Raw genomic sequence first — 18,766 nt, 5'->3', positions numbered from 1 at the left:
ACCCGGGGCGGGCCCCCCCCCCGACACCCGCCCCTTAGTATGCCACTGTTCTCAGCCAATCCAATGCTTTCTCAAAGTAAAGCATTGGATTGGCTGAGATTGTCAATTATGATGATGTCAGTCAAAGAGGTGGGGCATTGCCACCACCAGCGGACCCGTGCAGTGCTAGAATAAAGGTGAGTAAACTACTTATTTTAGGGACCTAAATAGTGTTAACATTATAGGGTCAGGAATACAAGTTTGTATTCCTGACCCAATAGTGCTCCTTTAATAATTACAAATAAATTGCAACTAGTAATCATGAAGAAAGTTGTACTGGACACATATAGAAGCTACTATACTAGCCAGTCCTTGCTGGGAGTGAAATTCTACTAGTCAGGATAACATTTTCACTTGTGAATAGCTAATTGACAAGTATAGATTTTGAGCCATGATTAGGTACAATAATAAGTTAACCTCACTATGGTTGCATGATGCCCCCCAACAGACTAGCCCACTGTGCTCATTGATACAATAGGTTTTTAAACTTACAGTAAGCAAAAAACAGTGTTCAGGAGTGACAAAGAGAACATTGCGGTAATGTCCTTAGTAGGTCTTGAAATTCGATAAATACAACTGTCCTCAGATGAACAACGCATGACATAATACACAGTATCATGATTTAAAGGGATCCTATAGTATCAGAAAAACAAAGCCGTTTTCCTGGCACTATACGGTTAATAGGTCCCCCCCCAAAACCCCTTCAGCCACTAACCTGAATCAAGCGCCGATGTCAGGCCGACAGGGGAGACCGCATGCGCGGCAATGGCCGCATGAGCATTAGACCTGTTAATGTACTGTGTGTGAGGGTGCTGTTTGTGTGTGAGGGTACTGGTAGTGTGCTGTGTGTGTGTTTGTTAGGGTCCTGTTTGTGAGGGTACTGTTAGTGTGCTGGGTGTGTGTGTGCTGTTTGTGTGCTTTGTGTGAGGGTACTGTTTGTGTGCTGTGTGTGAGGGTGCTGTGTGTGTTTGTGAGGGTGCTGTATGTGGGTTGGTGCTGTGTATGTGTGTGCTGTATGTGTGTAGATGCTGTGTATGTCTGTGGGTGCTGTGTATGTGTGGGTGCTGTATGTGTGTGCTGTGTATGTCTGTGGGTGTGCTGTATGTGTGTAGGTGCTGTGTATGTGTGTGGGTGATCGTGGGGGGTGGAGGTGGGGGTACATTACTTAATATCCCCCCTCCCTTCTTACCTTATGTAGGGAGAGGGGATCCTCGTTCCTACTGCCATCCTTCCCTGGTGGTCCAGTGGAGAGTGAACTCTAGCCTGCGGGGCTAGAGTTCACTCTCGCGAGATCTGAGCTTTGCCGCGAGAGGAACCTGGCGGAGTTGCTGGCAAGAGCTCCCCGGGTCCTCTCCTGCCTCCCTCACTGCCTGTGGGTCGGTGGGGAGGGAGGCTGAGAGCAGAGCCGGCCCTCGGATAGCGACGGCTCTGCATGAGCCGACAGGGGAGATCCTGAGATCTCCCCTGCCGGTCTCACTCCATAGGCGTGCCGCGGGGATTAGGGTGTGCCCAGGCACACCCGGCACACCCCATGCGCACGCCTATGCCTCCACATAGGAGAGCATTGTTGATTGTTTTCCAATGGGCAAAATCTGACGCTGGAGGTCCGAGAGCACATCCAGCATCAGATAACTGGATCAAAAGTCTGTTTGGATTCCGGAAGCACCCCAAGTGGCTGTCTGGCAGACAGCAACTGGGGGCAGACTTAAAGCTGCAATGTAAACATGTTTTACATTGCAGAACTAAGTGCAAAAGGGTCACAGCACCCAGACTACTTCAATTAGCTGAAGTGGTCTGGGTGCCTACAGTGTCCCTTTAAAAACGCTTGGATCATTTCCAGACTAGAGAATCCTTCTGTTTACCTCACATGGTCCTACAATGCACTTTTTTTTTTTTCAATTCTTTATTTTGATTAAGAAAGTTATATTGCGATCGGTATGCATTGTGTGGCTTACGTAGAAGCCCGGTGGTATCTTGGTAACCGTCAGATTTATTTTTTACATAAAACATGTATATCATGTATAGAGAACGTACAGAAAATAAACAGATGAATCGTAATAAACATACGTATTATTATTGTATGAGGCTAAGTGATCCGTTTTGCGTGTTGTGTGTATGCGTCGACTGTGTTGGTTTCGTGTTGTACCCTTCTGTGTTGTGTAATGCTTTGTCTCTGTGTTGGTCCTGCCTTTGTGATCTGGGTTTCCCCCAGCAGTCAGATGTCGAATTGTTCTACAATGCACTTTTAAAAGATGATTATTAAGTAGTGAATAAAAAAAAATATTTATTGTCTGAGGGGGCGCCATAATTACAAAGGTTCACCCTGCCCACGTTCAAAGGTTGGATAAATCCGACTGTGAGCATCGCAGCCAAGTCTGTTGCATCAGTCTGTGTACCAAGTAAGATCTGCATCCAAGAGGAGTGGCTTACCTCGCATATGGGCGTGTCCTGTTGGCGGATACCATTAAATGGGCGTGGTTTCAGAGCTGCTGTACACGGTGAACGCGGGGTGAAGGGGCGTGGACTCACTGAAAGGGCCGGGTTATTGCTGGCTCTGCGGATTATCGGGAATGAAAGGGGCGGGGCCAAAATGGAACGTTGCCCTGTTACTCCGTGTTCTGTATAGAATCTCAGGGTTCCAGGGAGAGCAAGCATTCACAGCCTTACTGGGGCATAGTCTGAGCACCCGCTGGGCACTGCCAACATGCTTTGGGCAGCCAATCAGTTTATCAGAAAGTTCTCCACCGCTTCGGTGAGTACCTACCGGACACACACAGGAATAATGCGATCACCCAGGATGTCATTGGCATGCATTGTGAAAGGGCCACACTAACCTGCTTTCTATCTAGCAGAACTGGGCTCCCTGGGAGCATTGGACGTAGGAACCACGATGCTGTATTTTATATTCAGCAGTGAAACGGTTAATGATCAGGGCAGGACTGCAACATGACCATGACCAATTACTATGGGAGTTGTAGTCATCCTACAGTGTACACACAATGCCATACACTAGTGCACCCCCTCCCCTCAGACACGGAATACATTCACTGCTGTTGACATTAAAGTGACCCCTATAATAAAGTCATCAAACACCATATACACTGTGCATCGTTAGCAATCGCAATGTAGAACTCAACAGACCGAGCCAATCTCATCTTTTGGTTTTATACGTAAATCACATATACAGTGTTATTGGATGCTCTGCACGTAAAGCAGTCTATTCTATGGGCTGGCAGCCTGCCAGGATCTCAGAGCTGCTTTGCCTTGTAACCATAGCTACTGCCAAATTCATACAATAGGCTTTCCTCCAGATTTGGAGTTACATCAGCAGCAGACATGGGGTGCACACGAGGTATAGCTTTGTTCATTGGATCCCAGAGATTATTCCCACAAGCACTTTGTTTTGTCTCTGGAGCACGTTGGATAAAAGTGATTCCTTAAAAATAGATGTAGTGCTAGCATTCAGGACTATTTAGCCCCATTTTGGAGAATTGAAAACTTGCACCATTGGGCCCCTCTTCTGTATAGGAAATTTAGGCCAACAATCTGAATTGGAAAATTCTTAATTCAGCTATTCTTTTGATTTCAGCTATTGTAACCTTCTTTCTAAACAATTCACTTTTGGTAAATAACCCTGTTAGAATGTTGGCTAATATCAAGGTGTTTTCAGCAAGGGAAGTCAAACATATTTTGGTTTTGCTTATTGGAAAATAAATGCTTAAAAATCTTTACAGAAAACCTAAAGACAGAATTACTGACAGCCACTAGAGGTGCTTCTGGGAAACAGTGGAGTAAAATTGCAATATTTCTATCAGATTGTCTTATGGAAAAGCCAGAAGTTGTCAAAAGGCAGAGGATTGCCTTCAACTTTTGTCCAATCCCAGTACTCATCACAAGTGATAACTGTGGGATTCAGTCATCGTCTCACCTATCAAAGCAAGACGTGATATGTGGAGGCTCCAATTGTTTAGCAGGATCCTCCGTAGACCTCAGTGTTGTACTTTCGTGCATGCGCACGAATACAACACTGGCCAGACTCCTGGCAAGGTGAAACATCAGGAGCTAAAAAGGATCTCCCAGAAGAATATGCCGGCAGCCGTGTGGAATATCTTTAGATCTTTTCCACCCTGTTGCCACTGGACCCTAATCAGAGGTGTCTCTTACTGGGGTCCTTGCAAAAAAAATGGACCCCCCCACCTAAAGTGTCAGCTCCACTTTAAAATGAGCATGTGACATAAAAGGTTTGAGAGTTGTTTAGACATCACTACCTGAACAAATGTTTGTATATATATGTATATATATATATATATATATATATATATATATATATATCTCATGTGCATTGGCACGTGCACACATGCCTAAGATGCTTCTTTTCAAACTCACAACCTCTTTTGTCAATGTTCTACTTGTGACACTACCATTCGACCATTCTTTTTATAATTCCTTCGGCCATATAATTATTTTACCTAATTTTATAGGTAAATAATTAATTGCTATTTAGAGTGTTAAAATGATAAGCTGTTTCTTTACTTTAAAATTCTATTGTTCATGTAACGTGATCTCTGGATTGGCTGATGGTCAGGTTTTCAGAACTGCCACGTTGTGACAAAAGAAGCCTTCTCTCTAGCTATTGAAAGTAGAGTTCACACTAGAGGCACTGGATTAGTGTGTGTTTATATCTTTAAGAGGAAATTCGATAAACATTTAAAAATTGCTACTTTTTAAAAAGTTTTTATATATTGCATCAGTATAGATTTGTAGAATTAAAATGAGACACAATATATAAGAAACAAGCTTACCCATCATACTATTTCATACCTGACAAGTGTCCCTATTTACGAGGGGCAGTCCCTAATTTTGTCTCAAATCGCTCTGTCTCAATCTTCTGTCGGTAGGTCCATCTTATCGAAGAGCTCTATATTGTTGGTGTGTCTGAGTGTATAACAGAGCTCCACAGCAATAATACTCACAGTTATGTGAATCACTATCACAAATCAAATTTCTCATAGCAGCTCTGCCCCTGGCAACACACCTAAAATCAAAGTGTCCCTCTTTATCCATCTGAAACATTGGGAGGTCTACTATTTTGTTTCTTTCTATTAGTGATAGAACTGTTGAACGTTCAAGTTTATTTTTTTGTTTTTTTTTTAAACCTTAGCAATGCCAACTGGTGTCATATTTACTTTGCAGCAAGCTGGAACAATTTGTTGTCGGGATGGAATGATGTGCTATAAAATGCGTATAAAATGTGTAAATAAGCAGAAAATAACTTTGTAGACAGAACGTGCAGCCTGTTAGATGCAAATTATCTACCAAAGTTAAAACTTCTTACTCGGGAGTTTTGGTATAACGTATCATGCTGGGTGTCGATGGCATTTTGATGCAGTAGACGTTTTGTTGAGTGTTGTCGTACAATATTCTTTGGAGAATACTTTTTTTTATTATTTTCAGTAGCATATGAAGCAGATACAGCAGTTGGCGTATCTTTTACACGCTGCATGACTCGTGATCATAGAAAGCTCATTGGATCTTACTTGTCACTCCCAGCAGTACTTTGCTTATCTATTTACATAAATTCCAAAGGCAACCTTCCAAATATGAGTGTTTAGTAACTCGCACCGTGTCATTGTCCTCATGGAATTGGAATAAAACAATCTTCTTTAAACAAGCAGTTTTATTTTCTTGTGATACTTAAAGGGACACTATAGTAACTAAAATAATTTTAGCTTAAAGGACCACTCTAGTGCCAGGAAAGCATACTCGTTTTCCTGGCACTAGAGTGCCCTGAGGGTGCCCCCACCCTCAGGGACCCCCTCCCGCCCGGCTCTGGAAAGGGGAAAGGGGTAAAAACTTACCTTTTTCCAGCGCTGGGCGGGGAGCTCTCCTCCTCCTCTCCGCCTCCGTTCCTCCCCGTCGGCTGAATGCGCACGCGCGGCAAGAGCTGCGCACGCATTCAGCCGGTCACATAGGAAAGCATTCATAATGCTTTCCTATGGACGCTTGCGTGCTCTCACTGTGATTTTCACAGTGAGAATCACGCAAGCGCCTCTAGCGGCTGTCAATGAGACAGCCACTAGAGGACATAGGGGGAAGGCTTAACTTTTTTTTTTTTTTTAATTTCTATTTATTGGTATTTTTTTACAATATAAAAGACAAACCAGTAAAACATTCATCAAACAAGTATAGTACATTGTGTATATAGATAAGATTATAGAAGCATATACTCAATAATACAAATTGTATTACCCTATAAGAATGTTTGAGCATTTCTCTATTCTCCACAAAGTACTTCTAACAAGTAAGCTTTGGTAGAGGAAGGAGTGCCAGAATTTTAATGACCTCCACCCCTATCTTCTTACTCTGCAGCCATACTGTCTCTGAACACATGCATATACAAACATACAAACAGTAAAGTTGGCATTTCTTTTCTTTATCAGTCATTTACTAAATTATACCTCTCCTAATTCGTAATTAATTCCTCCTTTTTTTTAAGGACTCCAAAAAGCTTACGGCACCTGAGGTTCCTAGTTGGTCTCCCATGCAAGTACTAACCAGGCCCGATATTAACCGTGAGGAGACTATCCTCGGTAGGATTTTCAAGAACCTTTATCCATTCATCCCATATCTCAAATAATCGGGTATTAATATTTAAGTGTGATGCTATACCCCTTTCCATTTTGCATTGGGTTAAGATAATCGCCTTAATATGTGGCCAAGAATCAATTCCTGTTTTTTTCCAATTTTTTGCTATGGCTAATTTAAATGCCATCAAAGCGTGTATCAATAAACACTTCTTCTCTTTTGTTAGTTGCGGTAAATTTATATGAAGGAGCAATGTATCTGGAGTCCAACTATGCGTAATATCTAAAAGAATGTTAATGTGTCCCATATATTGAACCCATGCTGCTTTAATTGGAGGACAATCCCACCAAATATGGAGTTCGTTAGCCCCCTCACAACCACATCGCCAGCAGCTAGAGGTCTCTCCCTTCGAAAACTTCTGGATCTTTTTAGGGGTCAAGTACCATCGATTTAGAAGCTTATAATGAGCTTCCCTAATATTTAAACAGTGTATCGTAGAGTACACTGTTTGGAGAGCCCTGTTCCAATCCCTTATATTGATTTCTATCGATAGATCTCTTTCCCATTTACATTTTGCTAGAGGCTGAACATATCCTTTTATGCTTTTCATGATCTCAGCACATCTGGTTAGTAATTTTATGTCCTTCTCTGTGTCTATTAATTCATTTAATTTGACTACTGAGGGAGACTTCAATTTACTACTGAGGGAGCTTAACAAAAAGCTCCTGATCCTAATGAAGTTGAAAGTCTGTGCATTTGAGAGACCATAAATTCTCCGTAGGTCGGAGAAAGGTATAATCCTACAGTCCTCTAATATGTCCGCTACTTTTTTAATCCCCTTTCCAATCCATTCTGTTGTTTCCAGATTTTCTATCCAGACCTCTAAACTTTTAAAGGGCACAGCGGGTAATATTTTGTTTTTTAGATCTAATTGATTTTTGAGTTGAGTCCAAAATTTTACAAGGGGTTTTGTTATCATGTTATCCGTAGTACATCCTGTATTTTTAGTTCGACTTTTTTTTCTTATAGGCCACATTAGATCTACACTATTATAAGGAGTAGTGATATCTTCCCCCTCTATTTCAAACCAGTTTTGTGAAGTTTTATCCTGTTTGATTAGTGGCAGGGTATGCATTAGCTGAGCCGCTTGGTGATATATAAAGATATTTGGAAAGCCAATACCTCCTTGTTTATATTTCATATACAGGAGCTCCTGCCCCAGTCTAGGTTTCTTCTGTAGCCATACATAATCTCTAAAAATCTTATTTATAAGCTTGAGTCGTTGAGGCTGCATCTGAATCGGAATCATCCTCAGAAGGTAAATAAACCTAGGAAAAATGTATGCCTTAATAAAGTTAACCCTCCCCCACCAGGATAACTGCATGGAGTTCCAGTGTTTTAACGATTGGATACATTCTTCAATCAAGGGGATTACATTAGCCGTCATTATATTTGCAGGGTTTTTCACTATATTGATCCCGAGGTAAACAAATCCCTTTTTTTCCCACCTAAAGGCAAAATGTTCAGATAAATACTGATACTCTTCCTCTTGCATATAGAAAGGTAAAACCGTCGTTTTTTGAACGTTAAGTTTATAATTTGACAGGCGGCTGTAATTTTCAATTGCCTGCATAGCAGCTGGTACAGACTTAGATGGGTTAGTTAGCATTAGCAGTGTATCATCCGCATATTGGCATATCTTGAAATGTTTATCTCTTTTTTTTAGCCCTGTTATTGCAGGGTTTTTACGTATTTCATATGCCAGGGGTTCAGCTGTTAAGATGTATAATAAAGGGGGTAAAGGGCATCCTTGGCGGGTGCCGTTTGATACCATAAACCAGTCAGACTTGATCCCCCCTCCAACAATCCTACTGGATGGCAAGGAGTAACAGGCCATAATTGCCGGGATAATGCGCCCAGAAAACCCGAAAGCCTTCAGAGTTGCTTGCATGAAATTCCATCCGACTCTGTCGAATGCCTTTTCTCCGTCTAAGGCCATCGTTAGAAAGGGGATTTTGTTCATATGAATCTTTGTAAGTATATTTAATATCTTCCTAATATGATTAGAGGACATCCTTCCTGGTATAAATCCTACCTGGTCTTCTGAGATCAGGGAGGAGATTATATTCTTTATCCTTTTAGCGATGATAGAGGCGTAAATTTTATAGTCGTTATTTAAGAGTGCTATTGGACGGTAATTGCTAATTTCTTCCGGATTTTTATTATTTTTTAAGATAGGTAGAATATTTGCAGTCAGCATCTCTTTCGGTAGTTTACCTGTATTCATCGCTAAGTTATAGCAGTCTACCAGTCTCTGAATCAGCCTGTCCTTATATGTTTTGAAAAAGAAATCTGTGAACCCATCTGGGCCCGGTGCTTTATTTTTTTTCATGGCGAGAATTGCGTCATGGACTTCTTGGAATGAAATCTCTGTATTCAGTTCTAATTGAGAATCATCTAGGAAGATGAATATTTAAGAAATAACTATCTATCTCCTCTTGGGAAGATGTGGCCGGTAAATTATTTTTTTTTTTTTTTTTTTTTGATTTGTAATTCTTTATTTTCGTTGTGCATAGGAGATTACAACATTGCTTGTATAGCCACAACAGCTCAAACAAGCGCGGTGTTCATAGAGTGATAGACATAGTTGTGGCATAAAAATAACTTGCACATTTTTTAGTTAATTAGACGTTTCATAGTATTGCTAACAAGTTTAGCGTGAGAGTAAAAAAAAGTAAAGAAACATAAGCTTAATATCGAGTAGAAGTTTAGCAGGTATGTGCCATGAGGAACAGTGCACTTTTTGCGTAATTTTTACATACATCAGGGAAGGCAAATATGTGCATCAAGGATAATATGTAGCTTTACAGTTTCATGGTATAGCGTATTATTTAAATACATAGCAGAAAATAACTAAGCCTACAGCACACAGTTTAGTCAAATTATGTCACCATGTATGTCAGTCTCAAAACGTTATATTTAAAATGATCAAAAACAGGTTAAACACGACTAACGCATATATTAATTTCAGTGATCCATAACAGTCGTCTACAATTGGTTATGTCAATTAATGAATGCTTATGAAAGATAAAATAATAATAAAACTTTAAATAAGACAGGAGCAGTGTTGTCCTCAGCATCTGAGCTTTCAGCAGGATGAGTCCTTTATGTTGTCCAGTTAAGATGGGCCATTCACACCCGCGGGCATCTCCGCAATGGGTCACCCTCTTGTGCCCCCACCCTGGGCAGACTCCAGTCCGTCGGTGGGTAGATCCTTGGTGCCGTGGGCACTCGGTTACTTGGGCAGTCCAGCTGATCCCCCCCCCACGTAGAATCCTCAGGTCACCCGTCCCCTGCACCTCCCCGGCTCTCCCAGGTCCACCCCTAGGCCCCAGCCATTCCATGCCTCGCCTGGTTCCGGTCACATACTTGGTACCAGTGCGCGCCCCCCGGCCACCGGTCCGCCGGAGGGTCATGCGCCTTCCGGTCCCACAGGGCTCACTGAATCAGGGGCAAAGTCCTCTGGATCCCCACCAAGTCCAAAGGGCCTGGCCGGCTCCGTGCCGACACACCGGTCACCTGAGGGCGGGCATCCGTGGGTCTGCCACCGCGGGGGGCCCGCGGTATCCCGGCCTGGTATGTGCTGTTGTAGGTGCATATGTCTCTTACCCGGGCTCCAGGAGGGAATGGGTAGTGTATTGGGTAGGATTCTCATCCGCAGTTGTTATAGTTGGGACTCAACGTGGGCTGTGGTGCCACCTCAGATGGTTGCATGCGTCCCTGTATTCCTCATTAGAGTTGTCCATATCTGCTAGCAGGCTGTTTTTCTTGCAGCTAGTGTAGGCGAGCGGCATGGGCCGAGCGCGGGATTTCCCGCCACCCTGCGGGCCGCCGCCATGATGCCGGGGTAACCCCCACCGGCCGGGGGGGGGGGGGGGGAGCGGGGCCGTGCCCCGAGCCGGGGTATCACCCCATGCCTGGAGGCTTTGTTTATGCGGCCCCTCCTGTCCCAGTGGAGCGTGTCACACCGTGGCCGTACAAGGCTGTGTGCGGGCCGAGAACGGCTGTGTGGCTGTGTGCGGGCCGAGAACGGCCGTTTCTGTGAACCCGGTGCCCGGTGTGTCACTCACGGGCATCGGGCTGATGCTGGCGTCACCCTCCATACAGCGGCAGTGAGGGCTCCGATAATGCGGCTAGTTTCATCTTCATTTTGAGCCCTTTCCACGAGCTCAGAGCTGGAGCCCAAGCGGATGGCGTCCAGTCGGCTCGGCGGCCCGGCCCCGCCCCCTGGCCGGTAAATTATAAAGTTTATAATAATAATTTCTAAATGCTTCTCCAATTTTTTTGGGTTCTAATACAATTTCATTTCCTTGTTTTATTTTTGTAATTAGTTTAGTTTTTTGTATATTTTTAACTTTATTAGTGAGCAATTTATCCGCCTTATTTCCCCTATAATAATAATTTGTTTTCATATACTGGAGATTCTTATTTATTTTAGTTATCAATATTTCATTTATTTTATTTTCTATTATCCTAATTTGATTCGAAGTCATTCTTGACGGTATCGTAGTATTTTTTTTGTAACAGTCACTTAATTCAATGTATAGACTGGAAAGGGATTCCTGTCGGTTTTTCCTAACCTGTGCTTCTAAACTAATAAGGTGTCCCCTTATGACGCTTTTGAATGCGCACCACTTTGTAATTGAGGAGACTTCGTTATTGTCATTATCCAGCCAGTACATATCTATCGCCTTTGCGATCTGTTCCCTATTAGGTTTGGGGATTAATAGCTTATCATTCAATTTCCAGTCTGTCCTATTTTTAAGCGATTGTTCTTTAGTTGTATTTTCACCATGTTATGATCTGACCATGTCACCGTGATTATTTTTGTAGATTTCACATTTTCTATTAATTCCCTAAGTCCCTAATTTTGTCTCAAATCGCTCTGTCTCAATCTTCTGTCGGTAGGTCCATCTTATCGAAGAGCTCTATATTGTTGGTGTGTCTGAGTGTATAACAGAGCTCCACAGCAATAATACTCACAGTTATGTGAATCACTATCACAAATCAAATTTCTCATAGCAGCTCTGCCCCTGGCAACACACCTAAAATCAAAGTGTCCCTCTTTATCCATCTGAAACATTGGAAGGTCTACTATTTTGTTTCTTTCTATTAGTGATAGAACTGTTGAACGTTCAAGTTTATTTTTTTGTTTTTTTTTTAAACCTTAGCAATGCCAACTGGTGTCATATTTACTTTGCAGCAAGCTGGAACAATTTGTTGTCGGGATGGAATGATGTGCTATAAAATGCGTATAAAATGTGTAAATAAGCAGAAAATAACTTTGTAGACAGAACGTGCAGCCTGTTAGATGCAAATTATCTACCAAAGTTAAAACTTCTTACTCGGGAGTTTTGGTATAACGTATCATGCTGGGTGTCGATGGCATTTTGATGCAGTAGACGTTTTGTTGAGTGTTGTCGTACAATATTCTTTGGAGAATACTTTTTTTTATTATTTTCAGTAGCATATGAAGCAGATACAGCAGTTGGCGTATCTTTTACACGCTGCATGACTCGTGATCATAGAAAGCTCATTGGATCTTACTTGTCACTCCCAGCAGTACTTTGCTTATCTATTTACATAAATTCCAAAGGCAACCTTCCAAATATGAGTGTTTAGTAACTCGCACCGTGTCATTGTCCTCATGGAATTGGAATAAAACAATCTTCTTTAAACAAGCAGTTTTATTTTCTTGTGATACTTAAAGGGACACTATAGTAACTAAAATAATTTTAGCTTAAAGGACCACTCTAGTGCCAGGAAAGCATACTCGTTTTCCTGGCACTAGAGTGCCCTGAGGGTGCCCCCACCCTCAGGGACCCCCTCCCGCCCGGCTCTGGAAAGGGGAAAGGGGTAAAAACTTACCTTTTTCCAGCGCTGGGCGGGGAGCTCTCCTCCTCCTCTCCGCCTCTGTTCCTCCCCGTCGGCTGAATGCGCACGCGCGGCAAGAGCTGCGCGCGCATTCAGCCGGTCACATAGGAAAGCATTCATAATGCTTTCCTATGGACGCTTGCGTGCTCTCACTGTGATTTTCACAGTGAGAATCACGCAAGCGCCTCTAGCGGCTGTCAATGAGACAGCCACTAGAGGAAATAGGGGAAGGCTTAACTAATTGATAAACATAGCAGTTTCTCTGAAACTGCTATGTTTATAAAACAATTAGTTAACCCTAGCTGGACCTGGCACCCAGACCACTTCATTAAGCTGAAGTGGTCTGGGTGCCTAGAGTGGTCCTTTAATTAAGCAGTATTAGTGTATAGAACATGCCCCTGCAGTTTCACTGCCATTTAGGAGGTAAATCACGTTCTTTATGCTGCCCTAGTTACACCTCCCTGCATTTGACTTACACAGCCTTCCTACACACTTATTGTAAAGAGATCTAATGTTTAAACTTTCTTTATTGCACATTCTGTCTAATTTATATTTTTGTTTCCACTGCTCTCTTTATCAGCCTTCTAGACCCTGCAGGCGCCTCCTATGTGTGATTAAAGTTCAGTTTACAGAGCAAGAGATTAAAAACTCCTACATCAAGTTAACATTTGATTAATGCAGGCTGTGTATCTCAGCCAGGGGAGGTGTGGCTACGGTTGCATGATCAGAAACCAAAGCGATTAAACTACTAAATGGCAGATAATTGAGCAGTGCGACTGCAAGGGCATTATCTATACACCCAAACCACTCCATTAGGCTAAAGTTGTTTTGGTGCCTATAGTGTCCCTTTAATGCTATATTATTATATTATTATAGGCAGTGGATGTGATAAATACAGAATTAAAGGACCTCTATAGGCACCCAGACCACTTCAGCTCAATGAAGTGGTCTGGGTGCTAGGTCCCTCTAGTTATAACCCTGCAGCTGAAAACATAGCAGTTTCGGAGTAACTGCTATGTTTCACTGAGGATTAATCTAGCCTCTAATGGCTGTCTCACTGACCGCTGCTAGAGGCGCTTCCGCGATTTTCACAGTGAGAAGACACTGGACCTCCATAGGAAAGCATTGAGTGATGCATTTTAACCCCTTCAGCCCAGCAGGAGGGGGCCCTGAGGGTGGGGAAAACGAGTTTGTTTTCCTGGCACTATAGTGCTCCTCTAAGGAGCATAATGACACATAAGAAAGGTTATAGGTGATTTTCATTGTTTTCAGAGACATGACGGTTTCTCTTTAAGTACTTATATTGTATTGGAGAACATATTTCCACATTACTTGCCACACAACACCATAAAACATGGATTCATGTATTTTTACTGGGATAAGTAATAGTTATTAATTTTATAATCCTTTACGTTAAACTCTGGGATTATTACCACATCCGTCCAAACTTTCTCTGTTAACTAATTAGCTAGTGCTGTAAAGTTTGCTAGCACTGTATAAATACATCGTGTGGCAATATATTATTAATGCTATCGCTTTGTCTTTCAGATCTACTACCAAAATAAGTTAAGGCTAGCCCTTATAGGTCAAAGCCTTTTCGGCCAGGAGGTCTATAATAATTTGCGCAAAGAAGGACATAAAGTTGTTGGAGTATTCACTATTCCAGACAAGGATGGGAAGGCAGATCCCCTGGGTAAGTAATCGATTCATAGATACAAGTTTACAGCAGGACTGCAAGGATCCATTTATGGAAGGTGTTATTATTAACTTGCAATACCATAAACGGACACTGTAGGCACTATAACCATTTAATTTCATTGAATCGGTTATATTGCCTGGAGTCTCCTGGTGCTGTCACTCCATTCATCCTTATTATGAGCACCTTAAGGGCAGGGAGCCTTTGAGTTTAAATCATTTGTGAATGGTTACAAAGTTACATAGCTGAACAGAGACTTGCATCCATCAAATTCAACCTTCCTCACATATGTTTTTGCTGTTAATCCAAAAGAAGGCAAAAAACCTAGTCTGTAGCGCTTCCAATTTTTCAACAAACTAGGAAAAAATTCCTTCTTGACCCCAAAATATCAGTCAGATGTCTCCTTGGATCAAGCAGCTATTACCCTACTACCGTATATACTCGAGTATAAGCCGACCCGAATATAAGCCGAGGCCCCTAATTTTATCCCAAAAAACTGGGAAAACTTATTGACTCGAGTATAAGACTAGGGTGGGAAATGCAGCAGCTACTGGTAAATTTCTAAATAAAATTAGATCCTAAAAAAAATATATTAATTGAATATTTATTTACAGTGTGTGTATAATGAATGCAGTGTGCGCGTATGTGTGTGTGTATGAGTGCAGCGTGTGTGTATGAGTGCAGCGTGTGTGTATGAGTGCAGCGTGTGTGTATGAGTGCAATGTGTGTGTGCATGAATGCAGTGTGTGTGTGCATGAATGCAGTGTGTGAATGCAGTGTGTGTGTGTATGAATGCAGTGCATGAATGCAGTGTGTGTGTGTATGAATGCAGTGTGTGTGTGTATGAATGCAGTGTGTGAATGCAGTGTGTGCAGGGCCGGTGCAAGGATATTTGCCGCCGTAGGCAAAAAACATTTTGCCCCCCCCCCCCATATGTCCTGACTTCCCCTCCTCCTCCCTCAGTGGTCCTTACCTCCCCACCCCCGTGTTCCTTCACCCCCCCCCCAGTGGTCCTGACTCACCCCTCCCCTAGTGGTCCTTACCCTCCCCTCCCCTAGTGGTCCTTATCCCACCCCCTCCCTCCCATAGTGGTCCTTATCCCACCCCCTCCCTCCCATAGTGGTCCTTATCCCCCTTCTCCCTCCCATAGTGTTCCTTATCCCCCCCATCCCTCCCATAGTGGTCCATATACCCCCCCCTCCCTCCCATAGTGGTCCTTATACCCCCCCTCCCTCCCATAGTGGTCCTTATCCCACCCCCTCCCATAGTGGTCCTTATACCCCCCCTCCCTCCCATAGTGGTCCTTATACCCCCCTCCCTCCAATAGTGGTCCTTATACCCCCCCCCTCCCTCCCATAGCGGTCCATATACCCCCCCTCCCTCCCATAGTGGTCCTTATACCCCCCCTCCCTCCCATAGTGGTCCTTATCCCACCCCCTCCCATAGTGGTCCATATACCCCCCCTCCCTCCCATAGTGGTCCTTATACCCCCCTCCCTCCAATAGTGGTCCTTATCCCTCCCTCCGATAGTGGTCCTTATCCCCCCCCCTCCCTCCCATAGTGGTCCTTATACCCCCCTCCCTCCCATAGTGGTCCTTATCCCCCCCCTCCCTCCCATAGTGGTCCTTATCCCCCCCCTCCCTCCCATAGTGGTCCTTATCCCCCCTCCCTCCCATAGTGGTCCTTATACCCCCCCCCTCCCTCCCATAGCGGTCCTTATACCCCCCTCCCTCCCATAGTGGTCCTTATACCCCCCCTCCCTCCCATAGTGGTCCTAATACCCCTTTTTTTGGTTATTATTAATTTTTTTATTATTATTATTTCTTATTTTTTTTCGTCCCCCCTCCCTGCTTGATATATGGCAGGGAGGGGGGCTCTCCTTCCCTGGTGGTCCAGTGGCAGTTCAGTGGGGGGGAGAGGGGGGCTGGCAGAGCTGTACTTACCTGTTCTGCAGCTCCTGTCAGCTCTCTCCTCCTCTGCGCCGTCTGTGCAGCTCCCTCTGTCAGCTTACACTGTAAGTCTCGCGAGAGCCGCGGCTCTCGCGAGATTTACACTGGGAGCTGACCGAGGTGCTGACCGGACGGCGCAGAGGAGGAGAGAGCTGACAGGAGCTGCAGAACAGGTAAGTACAGCTCTGCCAGCCCCCCTCTCCCCCCAGTCTGTATTATGGCAATGCAAATTGCCATAATACAGACCTTGACTCGAGTATAAGCCGAGTTGGGGTTTTTCAGCCCAAAAAATGGGCTGAAAAACTCGGCTTATACTCGAGTATATACGGTAATTAGAAATTTATCCCTGTATGTTATGTTTTTGCAAGTATTTATCCAATTGCATTTTAACCCCTTCAGGACGAAGTCAATAGTACACGTTCTGATCAAAACAAAATGTAAACAAAAACCGTAATTCACCTCTTTCATATTAAGTGCACCCACACTTATAATATATCATTTTGTTCAGGAGAGACAGGGCTTTTACAATGAACTATTCATATATGAAACATAATGTATTATGAATAAAATTTAAAAAACGGTGAGAAATTAAGATCTTTTTAAAAAATTGTAGTTTCGCCTGACATTTTAGCTGTTAATGTCATAATACTGTTTTCTGCAATAAAATGCACATATTTGTATTCAGCAAAGTCTCACGAGTACAACAGTACCCCCCATTAACAGGTTTTACAGTGTTTTGGAAAGTTACAGGGTTAAATTGAGCACATTCCATTTTTCATTTTTTTCACATTGAAATTTGCCAGATTAGTAATGTTGACTTTCAGACCATATGGTAGCCCAGGAATGAGAATTACTTCCATGATGGCATACCATTTGCAAAAGTGGACCACACAAGGTATTGCAAATGGGGTATGTCCAGTCATTTTTAGTAGCCACTTAGTCACAAACACTGTCCAAATATTAGTTTTTTTGCTTTTTTCAGACAAAAACAAATATGAATGCTAACTTTGGCCACTGTTTGTGACTAAGCGGCTACTAAAAAAGACTGGACATAACCCACTGCAACACCTTGGGTTGTCTATTTTTGCAAATGGTATGCCATGTCCAATCTTTTTAGTAGCCGCTGCAACACCCTGATCTATACTTCTACTTACTTCTTTGTTGAATGCAATAAAGTTAGTTTGACATGACCTATGTTTCATAAAATCATGTTGATTATTGCTAATAACAAAGTTCTTCCCAATGAATTCCTGAATATTATCCCTTAATAGCCCTTCAAATATTTTCCCAGTCACAGAAGTTAAGCTCACACGTCTATAATTTCCAGGCAAGGATTTTGAACCCTTTTTAAATCCAGTCCTCCGGTACAATACCTGAAACAAAAGAATCTTGACAAATTAAATACAGAGGTTCACTTATTTTCCCACTTAGCTCCTTAAGTACTCGTGGGTGAATACCGTCAGGCCCCGGAGCTTTATTTACATTCATTTTCTTTAACTGCTGTAGCACCTTGTCTCGAGTCATCCAATCACAAGTTATCTGCACGTTTTTTGCAGCAATCATTTGCATATCTCTTGCCATAGGATCCTCATTAATATATACTGAAGAAAAATTGTTATTTAAAATTTCTGCCTTTTCCTGGTTTTCATTAGCTAACAGACCCAGATCTCTGTTTCCAATGTACCTACACTTTAATTTTTTGTTTTTTTAGGATTGATGTATTTAATAAAAAAAATTGGGGTTGGTTTTGCATTCTTTGGCTATCAATTTATCATTTTCTTGTTTAGCCACTTTAATTGCCTTTTTGCACGCATTGCACGCATTGGCTTCCTTATATAGGATGCCTCTGATTTGCCTGATTTAAATGCCCTTTTCTTATTTTTAACCTCTTGTTTTACTTCTCTACTAAGCCACATTGGTTTCAATTAGTTTCTTTTATATTTATTACCCAATAGTACATACTGAGAAATGTACCTTTCTAATATTTGTTTGAAGAGTTTCCATTTATCCTCAGTGTTTTTTTCACTAAGGGTTTAACATACAAGATTTACATTTTATTCATTGTGAGTGAGCACTTTTTAAAATGTTGTGGAATGGGACCCAAATTATGTACATGACATTACTTTGGTGACCCGTTCTTTGAATGGGACCCAAATTATATACATAATTTATATACATAATTTTCATTACATTGATGACTGATTCTTCAGTTGTAAAATTTGCTCAGTTACTCACTCAATTGTAATCGAATATTGTAGGACTAAATTCCTACTAGGGAGTACTGCTGATGAACCTGTTGGCCAACATACACCTGGGCCTGAGCAAGACAGGTCGTGGTGAACTCTGACAGACAGTTAGCGGGGAGAAGAAACTAATTCACACAGACAGCATGTCTGTATGCAAAACCAAGTGTTCTGTTTATTAAACATAAAGTCAGGGGTCTTACAGACATTTTATTCAATATATTCCAACGAGTGGTACAAAACGAAACTTTTTCATTGGCTAGTATATTATCTGTCTTTTCCAGCTTCATGACATAGAAAAGGGCATCGCTGGACTCATC

General features: G+C 42.5%; 1 protein-coding gene across 1 annotated transcript in view; it reads left to right on the top strand.

Annotated features, from left to right (window-relative positions):
• Positions 1 to 2,620: 2,620 nt before the first annotated feature.
• ALDH1L2 (aldehyde dehydrogenase 1 family member L2) overlaps positions 2,621 to 18,766 on the top strand; it is a 75,367-nt gene continuing 59,221 nt past the window's right edge. The window contains exons 1-2 of the mRNA XM_063447222.1: positions 2,621 to 2,791; positions 14,107 to 14,251. Of these exons, the coding sequence (XP_063303292.1) occupies positions 2,744 to 2,791; positions 14,107 to 14,251 (193 nt within the window). The 5' untranslated portion in view covers positions 2,621 to 2,743. The remainder of the gene's footprint in view (positions 2,792 to 14,106; positions 14,252 to 18,766) is intronic.

The sequence above is a fragment of the Pelobates fuscus genome, chromosome 3 (assembly GCF_036172605.1).
Source record: "Pelobates fuscus isolate aPelFus1 chromosome 3, aPelFus1.pri, whole genome shotgun sequence".
Taxonomy (NCBI): Eukaryota; Metazoa; Chordata; class Amphibia; order Anura; family Pelobatidae; genus Pelobates; species Pelobates fuscus.
The sequence above is the reverse complement of the archived record's forward strand: the minus strand, read 5'-3'. Positions and strand labels throughout refer to the sequence as shown.